At 35.7% G+C, this 18,072-nt stretch overlaps 1 protein-coding gene across 1 annotated transcript in view; it reads left to right on the top strand.

The window, feature by feature from the left end:
• The first annotated feature begins 3,387 nt into the window (after window positions 1–3,387).
• The window catches only part of LOC145669300 (solute carrier family 23 member 2-like), a 44,586-nt gene continuing 29,901 nt past the window's right edge, over window positions 3,388–18,072 (top strand). The window contains exons 1-2 of the mRNA XM_081737613.1: window positions 3,388–3,692; window positions 16,241–16,417. Of these exons, the coding sequence (XP_081593739.1) occupies window positions 3,648–3,692; window positions 16,241–16,417 (222 nt within the window). The 5' untranslated portion in view covers window positions 3,388–3,647. The remainder of the gene's footprint in view (window positions 3,693–16,240; window positions 16,418–18,072) is intronic.

The raw sequence follows: 18,072 nt of genomic DNA, 5'->3' as shown, positions 1-18,072 counted from the left end.
TATATATATATATATATATATATCTACAGTATAGTAAAGAACATTAAGTAATAGCACTAATAATAATAATAATAATAATGTAATTGACTGCTTATTTTCTAAAAATCATTCATTATTACGAAATGTAATATGTGGTTAAAGTTAGAAAGAGTTGAGTTACGGACAAAGATATTCAATACTAGACTTGAATTTTTTGCATACCGTACTTTATGAATTGGGAACTAACTATTTGAAAATTAGTATTTCAATAAGTGACTGTACAAATATATTTAATACCAATTTGTTTTATTTCTCTAAAATAAAATACTTTTAAAACTGAAAGGAAAGCTAGAACTTGAAGAAACTATGTCTTACCAAAGCCTATTATTAGAGAGAACAGAATCGAGTTATAATATTTTCTGATATATTTACAGCAGAGAAATGGTGTCAGTATTACGTCACGAAATGATAGTAAGACTTACATGCTCTTAAATATTTCTCAATCGTAATCTACATATACGAAATTTCTATTTTTATTTGGTAATACTTTCTAAATTGTAAGAGACTTTGTTCCGTAAATGTCAATTTTGTCTTTCTCTTTTATAGTTACTTTTGAATAGAAGGTGGCTTCCATTTTATTTCTACAAATACTAGAAGAGAAAATAGACTACATACTTTAGTACATAATATTAAACGGTAAGTAATAATAATAATAATAATAATAATAATAATGTTACTAGTTGTTTGGAGTCTAGCGTCACTTTTGAGCACCAAGGTTATATGAGACGTTGACCTACAGTTTAAGATTCGTATGTATCACCGAATTGCGTTCAAACATCAAGAAGCTCATCCCGAGAATCGAACTCAGGACTCCGTATACCAAAGGCAATAGCCACTAAATCAGCAGCGAAGGCTGTAACTAGTTGTCATACACGTTAAATATATTATACCCTTGTATGATACATCACTCAGCATTCTCTCCTACATTGAGGAAGATGTAAGAACAGCACTGGTTTCCATGGACTCCAAATAATGCAGTATGTCGCTACACACTTGTGTGCCTCACAGTCCCATAGGTTGCGTCACAAAATTTTAAAATTAAAGAATCATGAAGTATCAGTTAAATCAATTTTCAGACGCCTCGAGAAGCAGCAACAATGCTTAGTACTATGTACATAGAATCATTATTTTATAGTACTATTATCATTTATATTATTAAATATGAATTTTAAAAAATCAAACAAGTGTCTCGCATTGCTAGGTGTTCAGTAAATTGTGTCTTTAATCAAAAAATGTTGGGAACCACTGCGGACAAAGTGTAGCTTCCCTTTATTTCGTAACTATTACACAGAAACCTGGATGCAATACATACGAGTACGAGATTTTCATACTTCTGCTTGTCTACTAGTTCTTCATTCTTGAAGATAGAGTTGATTGCTGATTTCTGTTTTAAATTCTTTATAATAGGTAACCCAGATTTCCACGTCATATAGTACCATTCAACTGATAAGGACATCTATGTAATTACCAGTATAGATGTTCAAAACATTGATTATGTAAATAAAATCAATCGGATTTCCAGTCACTTATGATATATGCTAATCATATTTTCTACTAAGAAAACCCATGTCGCTGCTAGATTTAGCATAAAATCTCATGTTTCGCTGACTGTGAAAAAGAAGTAATATTTCAAAGCAAGTGAAATTCTTATTTTGTTTACTGTTTGAAAAAGGAAATGAAATATTTCAGTTGAACGTTCCACGATTATGCCCTTTAGGCTAAGGGAGACGGTGATTAAGGCAGGTGAATGATAATGGAAGAATTGGTGGAATAAAATATGGAAGGAAACGGGTGTACAGCGATAAAACCCACCAACACGATGTTGAAATGAAATGAAATGAAATCCTTGAGTTTTAAGTCCCACGGTTATGCCGGTTAGGCTAAAGGAAACGGTGATAATGAGTAATGAATGAAATGGTGGAATGAAGAAAGTGGGGGAAACGGGAGAACCCCGAGAAAACCCACGCACACGGTGTTTGTCCACCACAAAAGTCACTTGGCAGAGGCTGGGATCGAACCCGGGACCCCAAGCACCAAAGGTGAACGCTCTACCACTGAGCAACCGCGGCCCCACATCCCCAACACGATTTTGTCCACCACGAAACTTATTTGGCGGGGATGGTAGCAGGGATCTCACGCACCAGAGGTAAGCACTCTACCATTGATCTACCGTATCCTCCCTCTTTAGTGTTTGTTGTTGGCGAGAGCAAAATCTAACGCAATAGTTAGTCCTCGGACAAGAGTTGTCATGAAATATATAAGGATCTCAGATTTTCATTCTAAGAAACCAGAACAATCTATAAGAATTTACAATATAATCATAATTAAGCACTTGCCTGTGACGACGCTAGACGGGAGCAAAGAGTATGGGTGTCCCTCCGTGGCATTACTCCCCACCGCGACTACCCCCTTAAATATGATGTGTTATAATGCATATCAAGTAATATAAAACTATTATTTTTGATATACAAAAATGTTGTTTCCCAATAAAGACTCTGCCTTTCCCTTTGCTTCCGCGTGGAAGAAATTAAATTTGATGTCATTATCTCGTACATGCTTTGTGCTGACAATCCAGAATTAAATAATAATAGGTCAGTAATCAGAAAAAAAGTAGGAGGTATTAATGTCGCAAAATTTATATTAACTTATGTTTTGGAAAAATGGGTAGAACAGATTGTAAAAATCTTGCGAGGGTCTTAACCATATATAAACAGTTGATATGGGCTAACTTCGAAACTAAAGGTTCTCTAAAATCTCGATATTGCTTTTATAAATACTCATGAATATAAAATAAGAAAAATCTGAATTTTACCAAGGAAAAACACAAAAATAGGGAGTAACTTTTAAAATAGGGAGTAATAAAGACATCAAAGAGTAAAATGAGTAAAATTTTAATACTTCAAACAATATTGGGGGCCGAACACCGTCTGTCCTTTACCACCACCACTGCTTGCCACTACTTGACCTCGCGTTGGGATAAGATATACATATCTTTCTTTAAGTTTCCTAATGCATTAAATGTTTTACACAAAAACAGCAAAGATGTAGTGTTACATAAGAGAATAAGATTATCTAAGAGAATTGTAAACATTGAAAGGAACCTACAATGCAAGCTGCAGGAGACAGTAAACATACAAAAGATATATATTTATGGGAATATTTATGATATCAAACATTATAAGAAAGTTTCTATTCTCTTTTTTTTCTGTTCACTAATTTATGTTTATCATGAAATCGCATTAAAATTCCAAATAGAGTCGCCTGATTTTCCTTTCTTTTTCTTTTTCTTAAAAAAGCACAGAATTTGATAAATCTTTTTTTAAGTAATAGTGCGACCTTACACGCCAGACAAATTCTATTTTATCTTAGTCTGAAACTAGCCGCTTTAAGTAACGTGCGTTTAATTTACTGTTCATAGTTCTGTTTCAACTAGTTCCTAGTTCCCACTGTAGTGTACTTTTGTGATTTCATATAAATTATGGAGGTCTAAATTGGTGTTTGATTTTTCTCTTATAAAGTCTATCAATAATCACTTGATTAGGCTGATATTTGCATTTATTTTTGTTGTGTTCTGACATTTTACCAAAAGCCAGATTGTATAGAGCATCATGGTTTCTGATACTGAAAAGGATGCAATTGAGATGCAAAAGGAGGTAAGTACATCATTGTTTATAAGTCAGTGAAGTGAGGCTGGAGAAAGCACTAGAATCGATATTCTGTATCTCCAAAATGTTAAGTGACCCAATTGTTTGTTGGAATTCTAAGAAAAGTGTGCTGGAATTCACAAACGAAAGCAACCACATATACAGGTTGAAAATGAACTATAATCATAAATAGTAGCAGGTAATTTATCGCACCAAAATAATAAAAAAAGGTCAAATGGGCCTATGGGGGGGAAGCACATAGTTTTAGAGATAGGGTCACCCAAAAATGTTGGAAAACTACATTGCAACACGCGCTATTTCTAACAATGGCAGTCCATTTCAACGTAAAGGAAGTCACGCATCTACTATCCAATCATGCATAATTGAGCAATGTTCAATGTGTACGCAACGGATTCTCTACAGTCCATAATTCCAGACGTTCTCCCAACAGCATTCTTTGATACACTCTCACCTAGAGGTAGGCCAAAATAGGCAAAAGGTAAGCCTTGACAGTGGAAAATAAAGAATATTTTGGCGAGAAGTCGAAAATGTTAGAGACCGCCAGCTTCACAGTTTCTCGCGCTCGGATTAAGCTTGCTGCGATGTATGTTATATAGGGTGGTCCTTAATTTTTGATTTCTGAATTTCCTTGGACGAACCCCCCAAAATGATTCCATATGGGACCAAATTAAGACAGGATAAAAATTTGCTCCATTGAATAATATGAAATGGTGCTTCAAGCGATCTAAAGTTTTTAATCCGATTACAATACATAGTACACGGAAAAAATCTGGAGTAAACTCTTGTAATTTAGAAATGGCTTAAAAGAATGCGAAGATTCCCTGGATAATGGAACTAGACGAAGAGACACACCTAAGGTTGTATAGTATTGTCATAGCGGCCATGTTGAATTCCGCCATCTTGGATTCAGGTCAAAATTTTCAAATAGCAAGAGGGTCATGTGACATATTGTTTTGAGGTGGCGTTTCACCAGAAGCACAAATCGGGCTCTATTTTAAAGATACCTTTAGTCGTCTAAGAGTTATCACCTGTGAAAAGATTTCCCTTTATCCCAGGTAATAACTCTTACAGGACTAAAAGTAAAGAAACGAGTTTGGCACGAAAAGAACAAAAGGCACGGCTTCAAAAGAAAGAGGAACGCAAAAGAAAACTGCACTTCTGAAAATGATTTGCTTGAATTTTATACAGCAAGAGACATGGAGATAAGTATTTCAAGAAATGAAGAGGAAAACCCAGTTGAAAATGTTAGAGATGTAAATATGGATGCTTGTGTGTGTCCGGACCCTGCAAGAGATGTAAAAGGGGAAAAACTAATTTTATTACTACAATACAGGTTGCTGCTCTTGATCCATACAAGGCGACTGATAGAGCAATAATACATATTCTGACAGCGACCGCAGAAGCATTCGGCCATAATGTAGAGGACTAGTAATAAATAGGTCTTCCATTCACCGATGCTGAGAGAAAATCCATAGTCGAGTTGCATAAGGCCACAAAAACAATTTCGGAGTGCATCAAGTGCGTTAGTTGTGCAATGGGACGGAAGGCTACTGCCGAATTTGACTGGTAGAGAGACTGTCGGCAGGTTATCAATAATTATTACATGAGAAGCTAAGTGGTATTCTCAGTTTGTCATCATCAAGAAGAGAACATATTGCTTGTACTACAGTTCATTAGCTTGAAGAATGGAACTTGCTAAAGTTCGTGCACGCAGTTTGTTGTCACACTACTCCCTGCAATGTGTCAAGTGAAAGGTGCTTGCATTCTGCTAAAACAGATGCTCCAAAATAATCTTCTATACCTTCCTTGTATACACTACGTTTATGAATTGGTTTTAAAATGTGTCTTTGACAAGTGTTGTGTTTCGTTTGCATCTCGAACGGACGTTCCCATACTTAAGCATTTTCAGAACGAGTGGTCTAAAATAGATTGTACTAACTTTATTCCAGGAATTGATGATGACGACTTAAGGAACAATATTTCAGATGTAAGAAATGAAATGTTCAATTTTGCTATCAAACTTGTAGAAGCAGGACACAGCAGAGAAGATTACAGGGAATTTTTAGAACTAACCATCATATTCTTGGGTGGCATACCTCCTCGAGGAGTTTTCTTTCGTTTGCCTCGAGCAATTCACCATGCAAGGTGGATGGGAAAAGCAATCTATTGTTTAAAAATATTTATCTTTCGCCAAAAATTTCGTTTAACGAAGCAAATAGAAATGGGTCTTCGGAGAGCATGCGTTTTTCTAATATGACATATGTTCAAGCTTGATTTAAATGTGATCAAGTATCCCATTCACCCTTACAAGACCTGCAATTTTTGAAAGGTTTATACAGTTATAGATAAATAGATACTGAATTATCTGAAGTGGCTCTTTCTAAATTTTCTCGGTACCTCTGATATTTGAAGAAGGAATACGTAGCATTGTGTTTTTCTTTGTGATGAAGTTAGCATAGCGGAAAAACAAAAATTGGTTGAAAGAATTAAAGCTGTAAGGGAAAACCGTGAAGCAGTAAAGAGGCTTGACTCAAGAGGTGATACCATATAAATTCTTGTGAAAAGAGAAATCGGTAATTTTGCTACAACAAACCAATTTTTGTCGAGAGATTTAAAATACCCAAAGGGTTTCTTGAGTGTGATCCGGTTTCATGGTCAAATAACAATGACTATCTTCAAGGAAAGACAATAGTTAACTTCATCTCTGTAACAAACGATGCAGCAGAAAGGAGAGTGAAACTAATAGAAGATTACAACAACGTTTTTACGAAAAATGAGGATAAGAAACAGTTTCTTTTGTAGATAATGAAGGCCCATAGACAATCTTTTTGTAGATGTAATTAAAGTGAACTATGTAGCAAATAAGATTGAAAACGTATTGAAAACTTACCACAAAGCTAATACATACTATTCAATTTCTTCCAAATTAAAATTTTTCTTTTTTCTCATAATGGTCTATGAATCATCTTGATGGAAAAACTTATTTGTAGTTCATGGGGAAACAAAAATTTAACTTTCTCTAAGAGTTTGTTAACAGTTTATGTAAAATATTTCCAAAATTCTTACAAATCTGTGGTCCATAACTTCAATAAAATAACATTACATCGAAACATTTCGTTTTTCACACGTAATAACTTTACATGATTATTGGTAGCTTGAAAATAATAAAAGAGTTGCTTCTGGGGAAAATGCTACCTCAAAATGATATGTCATATGACAATCTTCATGTTTGAAATTTTGACCTGAATTCAAGATGGCGGACTCCAATATGACCGCCATGATAATGCTATTAGGTTGATCTCTTCCTCTAGTTCCATTATCCAACATATCTCCCATTATCCAACATATCTCCCCATTGCCTTAAGCCGTTTCAAAATAACAAGATTTTATTTCATATTTTCCCCATATACTATGTATTATAGTTGGATTCAAAATGTTAGATTGCTTGAAGCACCATTTAAAATTATTCAATGGATCTAATTTTTCTCCTGGCTTAATTTGGTCCCATATGGAACCATTTTAGGGGGTTCGTCCAAGGAAATTCCTAAGTTTATTTTTTTCCATATAAATAAAGACCACCCTAATGTTATATGGTATATTTTGCGTTTTCTACACGTATAAGCGTATCATCCATTATCACATAATCCAGCGTTTCTCAACCTTTTTCAACTTGCGGCACACTACGGGTGTAACTTGAATTCTCGCGGCACACTCATAGATATTATTATTATTTGCAAATATAAAATACCATGGTATTTTTTCTGTGATTACTGATCTCCTTCTCACAGATGAAACCTCGATCACTGGTTTTTCCCCCATGCCAATTCATTATACTTAATTTTTATTCTAATTTTAAAATAGAAAACAATTGCAATGAAATATAGGACTCAGATTTTTAAAAATGCGCTTTCTTTTTCGAAAACTGTATCCACCTTTCACTAAGAACGAAATCAGTAAATAATGGACGAACAAACAAATGTCTTGTACTTTTAAATTTACTGTTTTAACCAAAACCGGTGCATATTATTGCAATCACACAGCTTGCGATGCGTCGGTCAAAACACAGCTGTTGAACAAAGTGTTGTTCTGTCATTCACGTGCGAATGAGTGTTCTATGAACGTTCACTTGACGCGTACCGTACAAGTGCTTCCATTTCTCGGTGTTAGTACGACTCTCAATTGAAGCGTAACATAGCAGCTACCGTGGAAATGTGTACGAGCCGAAATACTGTCTGTTACACAGTAATAGATGTAGAATAATGTTACAATTACAGTAATTTTTCCATGGTAGAAATTCATAGTAATGTGAAATACAAAAATATACATTTTTCCTATGTCTTGCAATTTGGTTGCTATAGAATTAATAATTTTGTTCCAATTTCCTCGCGGCACCGGTGCGGCACACCGGTTGGGAAACGCTGACATAATCTAATCCTAAATTATTGAATCATGCAATTTCCTAAATTATTGTTAAATTTAAGTCATCTAAAAATTTTTATCAAATCTAATTAAACTCATTAATTCAGATTGAAAAACTTTTTATTTTTGTTGTACAGATATTTTTAAACATCTGTACAAAGAATTATAAAATAACTTAAATTATTTCATCATCTTATAAAGAAAATCTAATAAAGAACGCACTAGGATTCTTTTATCTATCACATCACATTCCTCTTGATTCCACCAGGCAAAAACCTCTGAGAGGTACTCGTTAGTACACTTCATTCTTCTTCCTATACAAAATTATTGGAGTAGACTTCTCGAGATGGATTGTGACAATGAATACCAATTTCAGTGCATCACCACACCAACCACATTGGTTGCCAAAGATTGTCTCCAGGCAGCGGCGTGCCGTCAAGGGGACTAGGGGACTAGGCTAGTCCCCTGGAATTTTAATTAAAGTATTTGTGATAAATATATACCAAAGAAAACGAAAACATTTCTCTATTTTTGTAAAATAACTCTATTTCAATTGTTCTGACACAAATTAGTCAGCGCCCGTATGCTGGGTGCGACAGCGAAGTGGAGATCGGAAACGCTCGGGTTTTAATCGGCTTTTCTCGGGGAAGGGAACAGGATCCAGTCAGCTAGTCCTCATATTATGTTGTCTAAGCTCTAAGCATGGGCGTTCTGTCGTAAGCGAATTTAATGCTCGTTTGCTTTTTACAGTTAATAGTTTTAACGCTATTAAATTTACAGTATTAGTCTTGACACTTTAAGAAATCTAGTGAAGTGTGAACTTTTTAGATTATCAATATATTTTGAAAATGATTCAAAGAATAAAGTATGGAAGGGTACTCGTTTGAGAAACCGAGTCCCTTGCTGCAAAGCGATGGCGCAAGCAGTGGTATTACTTCAATTGGTATAGGGGACAGTAGGGGTGGGGATCGGCCGTTTCAGTCTTGTATTCTGGACCATTGGATTCCTTAATTTTCAAGAAATGCAACAAATAATAACCAGTGGTAGAACAATTCCAAGCATTTCCATTTAGACAAAAATGAAAGATTATATACATAATACCAATATGGATTATTTTGCTTCTTCAAAATAGCTAACTGCATGTAAGACAAGAAACAAACTGTATTGCTGGCCTTGTATTCTGTTCCACATAGAAAAGGACGTGTGGAATAATTATGGCTTTTGTGACATGAACAATTTTCACAAACCCAAGTTCCACCAAGAAAAATGTTATTCACACCTGTCCACAATAACTAGATTGAAAACTTTCAGGAAACCAGAATTGATTTTTAATTGAGCAAGCAATGCAGAAGTTGATTCAAACCGAGAACTAATGAACCGATTGATTTATTCCTCTTGTTTTATGGTTAAACAAGAGCTATCATTTAGAAGTCATAATAAACAGAAAGATTCTGTCAATTAGGGAAATTATATTGAAGTAATTCAGTTACTTTTGTAAGTACGACACTAAATGGACTTGCAGGGGCGCCTGAAGAAAATTTTCTAGGGATGGGCCCATCTCCATGGTTGCTATGTTGCATCTGGTATTTCTGGTATTTAATATACGTGGTTTGCTATATTACGTATACATTTTCGTGAGCCAGAGGAAGGTCCGGGCCCCACCCTGCCCTCTCGTTCGGGCGCCCATGTTGACTTGTCATCTTCACAGCATTGGAGTGTTTAAAGGAACGTCAAACAGAATTCAGAATTATATTATTAAATGTGTTGGTGAGTAATTCTGGATAAAATTAAGTCAGAAATAAACAATACACTTCTTACAGCAATAATGTTGGACAAAACTACGGACATTGCAAAGATCTCTCAACATTCAATCGGTACGTGAAAGAGGCAATTCGTGAAAGATTTATTTGTTTTGCAGATGTTACTACTAAAAAAAGCAGTGATTGCACTGCGACTGCTCTAAGTGAGCATGCTTTCCAAATTCTCTCTCATTTTAATTGTAAGCAAAAGCTTGTAGCACTAGGCTATGGATGGAGCTGCCACATTTTCTGGACATTTGAACGGTTTACAATCTTTTGTGAAAAGGTGTTTGAGTGCACTCACCATACACTGCTATCATCACAGACTCAATCTCGTTGTTCTACAGTCTGTTAATCACATCAAGGAATGTAAAATATATTTTAGAATAAGTGGCATTCCAAATTTCTTTTCATATTCATCGAAACGCTGTAACGCGCTTGCTGAATCAGAAGTAACTAAGCGATTTCCAACGGTTGCCACTATAAGATGGAATTACAATTCCAAAATTGTGAATGCAGTAAATGAAAATCAAATAGAACTCTTACGGTGTTCTGAGAACATTGTACAAGATTCAGATAATTGCGACACCGAAGCTTTCATGACTACAGAAAAGAAAAAAAGAAAAAATGTGAGAGTTATCATTGAAGGATTTCGATTTAGCATTTCTCCGCACGGATATACTATTCAACATTCTTTAAAGTAAAACCTTGGATGTGAAATATTGCATCCAAAAAGTACAAAAGATGGTATCTCAACTTAGAAATGCAAGAAACGATTTTGAAGACTTATAGAAAAGTAGAATTGGATGACAACGGGAACCTTCTAATAAAAGACGTAAAGTAGATGACTCAACAGATTCAGAAATTAAATATGTGCGTATCTTCAATGACATTATTGATACTGTGATTTCAAGATCTCAGTGAGTTACAATTTCTTGAGCTGTTAGATTTAAAAAAATTTCAGTGCTTGAAATCTCGATTTCCTGATTGCTTGTTTTTGACCCTTAAATCAATTTACGGGAGTTTTTTTTTTAATTTTAACAATTTGCGGAGTGAATTAATATAGGTTTACAGACTCTTAGATTTTTCAAATAAAACTGTGACTGAAATTATCCATTTCTTGAAAGAAAGAGACTTGGTAGAAGAAGCGTTTACAGAAACATATAAATTGTGTGTTTTTTTTTTTTTTTGTCAACAATACTACTCAGGACCTCCACTCTACAGCACACATTCTCTTCGAACCTAGTCCCCTGTGAGAAAAGTCACGGCACGCCACTGTCTCCAGGTTGAATCACCAGTCAGGACCTTTGGAAGTCCATTACTGGAGAAACAATCCATTAGAGGAGGTCTAGACCATCATAAAGTTATCATCGTTTGAGTTAAGCTGTAACCACCCATTCATCTCCGCTGGTACGATAATGAGATAAATCCGGAGTGCAAATAATGTGGTAAAGTCGTGACAGACAACACCAAAATTGAGTTGTAGCAAATGGCACCGTAGCAAACTACAAGCCACCGTGAAAGCTATCAATCGTGCTAAAGCACCGTGAAAGAAAGTTCGTGCTATTGCAGGCGAGTTAGAAACACACCGCACAACTGCCGTACAGTGGCTTCTTGGAATCGAGAAGGTGATAAAGCTGAGCTAATAGTTGCCAGATGGGTTGGAACCAGCAAACAATAATTCTGGTCTTGTGTTGTGTAGTTTTCTAAGTGTAAGGAATAACCGGGAAGATTTTCCTGCATCGAAAAGTCACATTTCAGATAATAACTGAATCTGCTATGTCAATCTTAGACGGTTAGGACAATGACTGGATCGTGATTAAGACCCAGGACGTTTCCCAAACTACCTGTCTACCTACATAATTTATGTAGGTATGGTGATCTATGATGGGAGTGAATCATTATGTCTTTCTAAGGCAAGATATAACCATTAATATAGATCGTTATAGTACTAATATCCATAAAAAACGTCACAAGAATGTCCACAAGCACCCATCAGTGACCTACAAAAATGTCCTTATGTGGAATGACATTGCTGTTACGCAAAGGTAGATACAGACTCTTCATGACTTGCAATATGAAACCCTTCCTCACATATATTTCTCCGACATCTTGCCCACAGACTACCATCTTTTCTGATATCTTGACCATTTCTTGAGAGAGATATTACCTGAGTTTGGATGGTGCAACGTGAAGTTGTGAACGTCTTCGCAACGCAGATTCTAGACTTGTTGGCTTAGCGATGTATCTAATGTGAAGTGGAAGAAGATGATTATTTTGATTAAGAATATATTACTGTTTTAAATTTTTTGACTTCTACAAAAGACGTATCTGGATGGAAATCTCATTTGCACCAACATAACATAAACGTCCTTTATTTGCTCTAAACATTCAAGTATTAAACCTGTTTAGCAGACGCATACCGTACTATTCAGGAAGACACAGTAATCTATTCAGGACGCATTTGTTTTATGGAAACGTGCAAAGAATTTTAAAATTTCTTACTTTTCACATTATTGCTATGAAGTGGTGTCACAAGAAAAATCCCTGCAATTCAGTGGCAATGCAATAGTCCACAAATCAGTGATCAATCTTCAATTATATGCAGTTGAATGACGTTTTGTTTTCATACATTTGAACCTTGTAGAAACCAACTAGATTACTGTCATTTGCTCTTATTAAACACCAGCTACAAATGATTGTAAAACTCTTAATATATGGTATACTTTGGTTATTTTTATTCTTAAATGAGAACAAATAAATTAATACATTCTTAAATACGTCATCATATTATATATAAATATCAGAATTTTAGTCCACTTTATTGCGGAAAGATTTTTTAGAATTTAAAATATGTTGAATGTGGTTGCATAACTCCTGAAAATAACGTTGGTTTTTACGAGAAAGGGAACATTGGTAGTCATTCTCGATTACTAACAGAGAAATGAAATGAATTTTAGATAGAATTTTCGTGAATATTGTTACTTATAATTAACTAATATTTAAAAGTTTCTCTCCGAAGCCAAACATCCTGTATACAATTCGATGCGCCTTTGTCGTAAGATTCCGAAATATAGATATTTAGGTAGAGTGTATATTAGTCCCTGTGTAATTCCCTGACCTGATTACGAAAGTCCCATAATTCTCGAACTGTGAATGTTTAAATCTTATTTTCTGTCTTTTCCAGCAGCACTTTGAAAGGATGCATTTTCTTCCTTATGCATACAAAATATTTTTTGGTTCTTTTAAGGTCTTTTACATGATGGCTATCTCCGTTGTTCAGTTATTTCAGCAGTTGGTATAAGTCAATAATCTATTTTAGGGATACATAATTAAATGTTTCTTACTCTACTTCTGCATTAATCTACAGGTTTCATTAAGATCGCTGAAGTAAAACAATACTCAATCTGGTTAATATTTAGATGGGGAAAGTAGATTGTTTTGGCAGTGTGCCAATTATAAAACTCCTTATGTTCAATAGATGTAATATATGAAAGAAAAGGGTTCTGGACACTGGTTGAAAAAGCCAGCAACAACGGTTATAGAACTAGCAGTCTGCCAACAACACATACTGTGATTTCTATTAATGATTGTTCAGCATCAGGTACCCAAAAAAAAAAAAAAAAAAAAAGACCTTCAATACTTTTTGAATAGCGATATTCCTTTATCTAGACTGTCAGAATATATGAAAGGAAATGTCTTTCATACTTATGCTTTGTACTTTCTTCCTTTGTGTGTGTGTGTACTTGTATATCTTAATTTTTTCTGTGACTTGATGGAAATAGCTTGTATAACAATGTTGGAACTTGTAATAAGGCCTGTTTCTTTTATTTGACTAAGTTTTACAATAATACAAGTAATATTCATGATAAAAGATGTTTTATGAATTTCCATACCAGAATTTAAGAAAAAAGATTTATCTTTTTATTCAAATCTTCATCTATACGATCTCAAAGAAAATTTCAATATACCATGTGTTATCACAATAATGGAAACGCTCACGTACTGCATCACGTAATCTTTGTGTGTTCGTATCAATGAATGTGTTTGTACTGTCTTGTGTTAGTATTGTGTTGGACGTTAGTGAGATATATGCAAGGCAGCGTAGTGACAATTCTGTGTGCTTGAAGGCCAACATTGTTGACGCAAAGTGGGAGACCTTTTTTTACTTTCAAACATAACAAATTGCGAGTGTTAGTTTGGTTGAAGCGAGTGTCTTAGATGTATCGAAAGCAACAGTATTGAAGGTAAGATTGAGCACAATATTATCCAATACCTCAATCAGCATCTGAGACGATTTGTTTCTTCAATTGCATTCCCACAAGAGCTACACAACTTCAGAATCAGCAGCCTGGTTGGAATTTCGAAATCTCAAATCACTGCGTTAACACAAATAAAGATAATGTTAAGATTGTGAAACATGCAGCGAATAGATTGGAAGGATGTGACGTCGTCAGAGAGTTGTCTTTCTCCTTGTTTCCAAAAACAGACCAGCTTTATATATGACCGACATCCAAAGAGGTATATATTTAAGACTATTTATTTGCTATCTTTAAACATGGCGATAGATCTGTGCGGAAGTAAGCCTTGATTTTATGGTATTCGTTGATTCTACTGTTATACAAGACGAATCAGTGTTAGTGATTATACGTACGGCTTAGGTAACAGAATGTATTGTGTTCTTTTATACAATGATTCAGTTTTTCAAGACAACACCAAGCCAATACATTCAATCAGACTCGATAATGTTTGATGCATAGCGGGATGTACTTGAACATCTTATTTACATGTTCAATCCTTCGACGAGAACACTACTGAACACTTATCGTCATTTGTAGAGAAGCGAGTTTAGAGATGATTGCCTCCTCCATCAGCTGCGTGATGCGCTGCTCGAAGAATGGTTCACCATTGCTCTGGAAATGATTCACGAATTACTGTATATATACAAATTCCCAGATAAATTCAAGCTTTACAAGAAGCTAAAATTGGTCCTTGTGTTGACTAGTTTATTGTCTCGCCTTTTCATGTTTGGTGAACAACAATGGCAGATACCAGTTACTTCACTATCGAGAATCGCTTAGTGGCAATTGTGTGGGTCCATAAACGGAAGCACAACAAAAATATGCTTCAGGTAATGGATAGCTTTCGTGAACGGTTTCGTAAGGAGCCACCAAGTCGTCCGACTTTGATCACATAGCAGAAGAAAGCTTTTCACCTAGGAAGTGCCTTGGATACCCCTCATTCTGGTCTTTCATCAAACGTCAATGAAAGGAAAAGTGTGCAGAAGTTAGAGCATCAGTGGTGCATTCATCTTGCAAGTCAACTTGAAAGCGAGCTGCAGAACTTTGAATTGCAAGGAGCTTAATGCAGCTCCACATGAAAATGGACTAGGCCTGCATGCATTCCGGCTAATGACTATCACTAGCCGACGATGACTTAAACCGCCTGCAGAAATCATACAGGATCTTAATAGAGGCCTTGCCCACCATTCCTGCTTGGAAGTGCATTCTTCTCTCTAATGAATGTACCGTTATCGAAGTTTGCGGGATCACACATCAGGAAGAAGCGTTACGTGGATAAAGATGCTCTGCGGGCAAGTGTACTCGAAGCCTTCAAGCTTGTGACACTGCAACTGCTAAAGTGAATGAGTAGGAGGACATGGAAGCATATCAAGCTGTGCAGAAATTACGGAGGTGAACTATGGATGTTTTGGGCACATAACCGTGAGTATTATTAAGTATTATTAATGTAAGGATGAAATAAGTGCTGATATACAGGGAGTTTCTGGCCACCCTGCATTTACAGGTATCTCTTACCTCTTTTTCTGTGTTCCAATGAGTTCTATATTCTCTTTGGCTCCAGAACTCAAAACATTATTCTGTTTTCTCTTTGAATAATGCAACCACTTTAAACACATTATTCAATTACGAAAACCATACGAATAGAGAATAAAGAGTCACAGGAGTGTAGGAAATGAATCCTGTAAATTTGTTTACTTAGAAACTTTTATATGTATTCAGAAAGTTGTATTCTTTCAGTTTGTGACATACACAAAGAAATAATAGTCGAATTACAAAATAAATAAACTTTCTCTATCAGTTACAAAAACATCGGGAGGGAATTATCAGCCATATAATTTAATTGAGTAAATGGTACTACTATTACAAAGAACTAAGTTACTTGTTAATGTAATAAAACACATAAGTAAGACTGTCCTGTTCTTAGTTTGAATAACGTTACCACTTATGTCTTGACTTTAGAGGAAATAGGTTTATTTCGCTTATGTAGAAATTATATTTTATATTCCTCTTTGTCTAGAGTTTGCTCAACAACCACGAACTAACTCCAGTAATTGTCAATGTGGAAAAGACAGTTTCTCCTCCAGAAAAAGATGAAGGAAAGACTACCGACGAAGAAAACCGTGTGCAACTTGAACTTCATTATGGTCTTGAAGATGTGCCACCGTGGTATACGTGCATACTTTTGGGACTTCAGGTAAGCAACTTTTGATAATCTTTCATTTAACCCTTTGGGGATCTTGGCTTTTTGGGCTATTTTTGAGACTTTCAGTCAAGCAGCTACTGCATCGTTACTATTTATCCTAGGATCATGGTTCATACCTCATTCTCTTCAGAATAGAGCTGGCTTTCAAATGGTATCACTTGCATGCTCATACCATATACCAGAAGCGGGAAAAAAATTGTCAAAGTGAAAATTTCGGAGGGAAATTTTTTTTTCTCGAACTTTGGCCCCCCCTGGACCCCCCCTGTGTGATCGTAGCCATCTAAAAAAATCTGATAAATAGTACTTGGTATACTGAATGGTTGTGCCAAATTTCAAGTTTCTATCTTGAATAGTAAGGGAGGGAGAATTTTTATCAAAAATTCCCACAATGCCCCAAATCACCATAAAACACTATGATCTCAGGGAAAAAAAATCCTGAGACATCCCTAATAACCCTAGGACTATAATCCGCCAATCATTCTCTTCAGAATAGAACTGTCTTTCAGGCGGTACCATTCACATGTCTCCATCATGTATCTAAGGCGGGAAATTCCTGGAAAAAGGAATTTTTTGCTGCAAAATTTCCCTTTTCTCAACTTTTGCCCCTCTGGACCCCCCTGTTTTTACGCAGAAATCGGGAAAAAACTTCAGGTAAATACTACTCGGTGGACTGAATGTTTGTGCAAAATTTCAATCTTCTACGTGAAAAAATAGGCCCGCCAGAAAAAATTTCCCTATCATGCCCCGCTTTTACCCTATACAGAAGTATATTTGGATAAAAATTTACTGAGACGGCCCTAATTACCCTAAAATAATAATTCGACCGTCGTTCTCTTCAGAATGGAACGGCCTTTCAGACGGTATGACTCACGTGGTCCTATCGTGTATGTGAGGCGGGAAAATGACGAAAAACGGGATTTTTGGGGTAAAAATATCCCTTTTTTAACCCTTTGCCCCTCTGGTTCCCTCCCTGTTTTAACACTGACATCGGAACAAAAAATCTGGTAAATACTACTCGGTAGACTGAATGTTTGTGCAAAATTTCAATCTTCTACGTTCAAAAATAAGCCCGCCAAAAAATATATATACCGACAATGCCCCATTTTTCCCTATATAGAAGTATATTTTTCAAAAAATCCCTGAGACGGCCCTAATTACCCTAAAATAATAATTCGACCGTCGTTCTCTTCAGAATGGAACGGCCTTTCAGACGGTATGACTCACGTGGTCCTATCATGTATGTGAGGCGGGAAAATGACGAGAAACGGGATTTTTGGGGTAAAAATATCCCTTTTATTACCCCTTTGTCCCTCTGGTTCCCCCCCTGTTTTAGCACTGACATCAAACCAAAAAATCTGGTAAATACTACTCGGTGGACTGAATGTTTGTGCAAACTTTCAATCTTCTACGTGAAAATATAAGCCCGCCAAAAAATAATGAACATAGGCTTAAAAAGGGAAAAAATACACTTTAAGATTATGACGTCATCACCTCCCATGTCTGGACGCAGTACGGTCTGAAACCATACGTAATGCCTTCTACAATGTCTCTGGACTTGAAAAACAAAAAAAAAACCGGCCAAAAAAGCTCAAATAGAAGAGAAATAAGGCAATGTACCATGAAAAACGCGTATGGTACAAAATGTA

This window comes from Thermobia domestica, chromosome 13, assembly GCF_964235325.1.
Source record: "Thermobia domestica chromosome 13, izTheDome1.hap1.1, whole genome shotgun sequence".
NCBI classification, from domain to species: domain Eukaryota; kingdom Metazoa; phylum Arthropoda; class Insecta; order Zygentoma; family Lepismatidae; genus Thermobia; species Thermobia domestica.
The sequence above is the reverse complement of the archived record's forward strand: the minus strand, read 5'-3'. Positions and strand labels throughout refer to the sequence as shown.